The sequence below is a fragment of the Tupaia chinensis genome, unplaced genomic scaffold (genome assembly GCF_000334495.1).
Source record: "Tupaia chinensis unplaced genomic scaffold, TupChi_1.0 Scaffold000159_1, whole genome shotgun sequence".
Lineage (NCBI taxonomy): Eukaryota > Metazoa > Chordata > Mammalia > Scandentia > Tupaiidae > Tupaia > Tupaia belangeri.
In genome coordinates, this window is record NW_006159630.1 from 3,750,074 (window position 1) to 3,754,615 (window position 4,542).

The 4,542-nt window shown below is 63.6% G+C and overlaps 1 protein-coding gene across 1 annotated transcript in view; it reads left to right on the plus strand.

Annotated features, from left to right (window-relative positions):
* The window catches only part of DNAH17 (dynein axonemal heavy chain 17), a 125,888-nt gene that overhangs the window by 60,684 nt on the left and 60,662 nt on the right, over positions 1-4,542 (plus strand). The window contains 4 exon segments of the mRNA XM_014586747.2: positions 39-199; positions 716-872; positions 1,548-1,652; positions 4,065-4,222. Coding sequence (XP_014442233.1) covers positions 39-199; positions 716-872; positions 1,548-1,652; positions 4,065-4,222 — 581 coding nt within the window.

The following is a 4,542-nucleotide window of genomic DNA, read 5'->3' on the forward strand; positions in this document are numbered from 1 at the left end:
GCCCCCACGCAGCCACCAGGAGCGCTCCCCCCCCCCAGGTGGAGAGCTCGCAGGCATTTACCTGGCAGTCGCAGCTGCGGCACCGCTGGGACGAGGAGAAGGGACACTGCTTCGCCAACATCTGCGACGCCCAGATCCAGTACTCCTACGAGTACCTGGGCAACACGCCGCGGCTGGTCATCACCCCCCTCACCGACAGGTGCGCCCTCCCGTCCGCACCGTAGCCCGCCGGCAGCTGCCGAGGCTGTGGTCGGGGAACTGAGGTTAAGCGGCTCCCGCTCGTTCAGGCGGCCCGGCCTCCTGGGGGCCCCAGGCTGGGCCACCACGTCCTCGTCCCCACTGGCTCTGTGGCCCTAGCGGAGTCACCAACCTCCCTGAGGGCCGGCCGAGACGAGGAATGCTCTGTGAGTCCCCACGAGCTGGCTGCTGCGGGCTGAGAGTCCTTTCACAACCACTTCGTCGGGCCAGAGCTGCTGCGAGCAGACCCTCAGCTGGGTGGGGGACTCAGCGTCTTATTATAGTGATGGGCACCCCGTGTGCCACAGGAGGAGGGGTGGAGGGGAGCCCCAGGATGGGTCTGCCGGGAGGCCCTCCTGCCCTCTCCCTTCCTGCTCCTGGGACTAAGCAAGCCCAACAGTGACCAGGGGGCTGAAGCCACATTGAGGGGACGGGCGTGCCAGGCCCCTGGCTCCGAGGTGACAGAGGCCTCTTGCAGGTGCTACATCACGCTGACCCAGTCCCTGCACCTGATCATGGGGGGAGCCCCCGCGGGCCCCGCTGGGACCGGGAAGACAGAGACCACGAAGGACCTGGGCCGGGCCCTGGGCACCATGGTGTACGTCTTCAACTGCTCCGAGCAGATGGACTACAAGGTGGGGCCAGGCCTGGGGTGGCCCAGAGGGTCCCAGGTGGGACCGGGCCCAGCACGCTGCCTGGGGGGCCCCTGGTGAGCTCCAAAAACCTAGACCCTGGTGCAAGACCCACCCCAGACTTCCCGCCCCCACCCCTGCCCTGGAGGCGGTCCTGCTCCAACCTCAGCCTGCCTGGGCAGCTGGGGTCGACAGAAGCGAGCACACCTCATGGCTCAGTGTGAGGGTGGGTCTGGCCCACCTCAGTACCCGAGTGTGCAGAGACATGAATGCTGAAGTTGGCCCCCAGCAGGGACCACGCCCGCTTGGAATCCTGTTAGATCCCCAGGGTTCATCCTGACTATCCACCTGGGCCTGGTGACTCGGACATCTCTAAAGCCTTCCTGGGTCTGGGGCTCCCTGATTCCCCCCTCTTTAGGGGGTTCCCCTCTCCGCGTGTGGGAAAAGAATGGGGCTAGAGCAACACGCAGGGCTGAACGTCACACAGGTGCACAGGCCCGAGTCTTCCGGCCGGAGGACCTGCATGCACCCCCACACTAGGTCTGGGAGCCGTGGAGGCCGGGGTGGGCAGCACCCAGCCCTCTGCCACCTGCCTGCTGGCCCTGCGTGGGCATCCGTGGCCGCGTGCCCGGCCTACCCCGTGTGCCTGTTGAGCCCTCCCCAATCTCCCCCGTCCAGTCCTGCGGGAACATCTACAAGGGCCTGGCCCAAACCGGAGCCTGGGGCTGCTTCGACGAGTTCAACCGCATCTCGGTAGAGGTCCTGTCTGTGATTGCCGTGCAGGTAGGTGGCGGCCTGCAGGGGAGCGGGCACGGCGGCCTAGCCCCAGACTGAGCAGCTTCCTTGCCCGTCTGCAGTGCTCCAGGCCCGGGGACTCAGGCAGGGCAGCATACATGTCACCAGACACGGGGGGAGGGTACTCCTTTTGTGAGGAGGATGCAGGGCTGTTACGGGTCTCAGTGGAGAGGGCATTAGAGGGTGCGTAGGAGTGCCTCCACTAGACAAGGCGCTCGGAACAGCGAAGGAAGGAGAAAGGATGGGGCTTGGGGGAGGAGGAACGTGCCACGTGCTTGGGGCACGCCCGGGCCGAGGGACGGCAGGGCAGGCCAGGCAAGGCCGGGCAGGGTTCTCAGGTGGGGAGAGCAGCTTGTTAAAGCCACCTGTACAGGCCCCCCCAGGGCGAGCATGTCCACATATTTTGGAGAGGTTTTCGCTATAAGGGTATGTGTGCCTGCAGGACAGACAGAGAGAGGGAAAGTGAGAAATCAGCCCCAGGGGAGATGGCCGTGACACAGTCCCTTCTCCATTCCCCTCCTGGGACTTTGGGCACGCATGCACACATGCCTGGTGTGATTTTTCAAGCCACCAAGTCTGGGACTCGGACCACAGTCGACCGTGTGGGAGTCCAGCACCTTAACCACTATGCTACCTGCTAGCCTCGCATTTCCACAAGTTAAACCATAGCCTCAGGTGACCCTGATGCCCTCTGGAGTTGAGAACCACTGGTTTGTCTGAAGTAAACTGAAGCCAGCCTGAGGTCAGGGGTCAACTGTGATCTCTAAAAGGAAACCGAAGCCAGGACGTGGACAGGGCAGAGACCCCCCCGCCCCGTCCACTCTCAGCCAACAGACAGGTGCCTGGTGCCGACCCATCCCCAACTCTGCCTGACCACGCGCCAGCCACACCTGTCCTCCCGCCCGTAGCAGCTTGTTAAAGCCACCTGTACAGGCCCCCCCAGGGCGAGCATGTCCACATATTTTGGAGAGGTTTTCGCTATAAGGGTATGTGTGCCTGCAGGACAGACAGAGAGAGGGAAAGTGAGAAATCAGCCCCAGGGGAGATGGCCGTGACACAGTCCCTTCTCCATTCCCCTCCTGGGACTTTGGGCACGCATGCACACATGCCTGGTGTGATTTTTCAAGCCACCAAGTCTGGGACTCGGACCACAGTCGACCGTGTGGGAGTCCAGCACCTTAACCACTATGCTACCTGCTAGCCTCGCATTTCCACAAGTTAAACCATAGCCTCAGGTGACCCTGATGCCCTCTGGAGTTGAGAACCACTGGTTTGTCTGAAGTAAACTGAAGCCAGCCTGAGGTCAGGGGTCAACTGTGATCTCTAAAAGGAAACCGAAGCCAGGACGTGGACAGGGCAGAGACCCCCCCGCCCCGTCCACTCTCAGCCAACAGACAGGTGCCTGGTGCCGACCCATCCCCAACTCTGCCTGACCACGCGCCAGCCACACCTGTCCTCCAGCCCGTCAGATGGGTCGGACATGGTCTGCGGGCAGAGCAGAGGGGAAGGCGCTGGCCTTCGCACAATTCGCACCCGGACCCTCGGGGACCCTCTCCCTGGCCGAGCAAGGAGCAATGAGCAGAGCCACTGCCCCTACCCCCAGAGTCAGCCCACAGACCCAGGGCTGGTCCGGGGCACTAAAGCTTTGTGGACTCGAATGGAGGAACGAGAATGCGAATGAAGCATTAGGGGGCCTCATTAGAGGGGAGGCGGCAGGATTCTCAGGTGACCCCCAGCCCCAGGACACCCTGCAGCCTAGGCAGGGCAGCAGACCAGGATACCGGCTGGGAAGCCTGAAAGGCCCGCGGGACAGCTTTCAGCCACGGGTGCTGGGCGCCCTCCAGTGGTGACATGCGGGGGTGCAGGTACCCTGCAGGTTTCCGTCGCAAGTTCCCGACTTCAGTGGCTAACAGTCATGGAGATGGCTAGGGGACATTCCAGAGTAGGGACAGAGCACAGGGGAAGGCTGGGAGGTGGAGCCGTCCTCGCCGAGGACAGGAGAGAACCATGGGTCACGGGGCGGCCTGGACACACCTCCAGGGAATTGTGCTGAGCGACAAAGGCTGCCTGAGGGGAGGCGCCCACTGGGGTCCACGTCCGTGACGTTTATGAAGAGCTGAGGCCACAGAAACCAGAAGAGGGGTTGCCAGGAGTCAGGGGAGGGGGAGGGAGGGCTCTTTAGAGGAGGTCGCAGGGTCCCAGTGGAGACGGCAGGGCCAGCGCCAGGCTCCTGCAGTCACGCACCGCGCACTTCCCTGGGGGCTTCCTGCACCTGCACGCGTATCTGTAACTGCCTCAAGACTTAAAAGCTCCATGAAAACCGAGACTAGGAGGCCGCCCTGCCCACTCAGCCACCCTCTAACCCATGCCCACTGGAGACGGCCGTGTCCCACCGCGCAGGTAAAGTGCGTCCAAGATGCAATCCGGGCCAAGAAGAAAATGTTTAACTTCCTCGGCGAGATGATAAGTCTGACCCCCACCGTCGGCCTCTTCATCACCATGAACCCTGGCTACGCAGGGCGCACAGAGCTGCCCGAGAACCTGAAGGCCTTGTTCAGGTGAGCGGCCCCCGGGGCTGGCCAGCCGTGGTGACGGGCCACGCCACGCCACGTCCCAGGGCTGAGCAGAGCGAGCAGACGGCCAGCTGGGAGACAGGGCCCTGAGCTGGGGTTCCCAGGCAGGCGAGGCCCCCTAGGTCTCTCTGTCCCCATTTGAGGCCTAGCCTGTCCATCAGCACAAGGCAACAGAAGGCAGGGTTCGGGGCGACTCTGGGAGGAGGGTTGAGTGGAGCCAAGGTCCGCCTGGGGACTCCCCGCCAGCAGGACACAGAGGAGCAAAGGCGGGGGGGGGGCCTGGGGCGGCTCTACCCCCCGAGGGT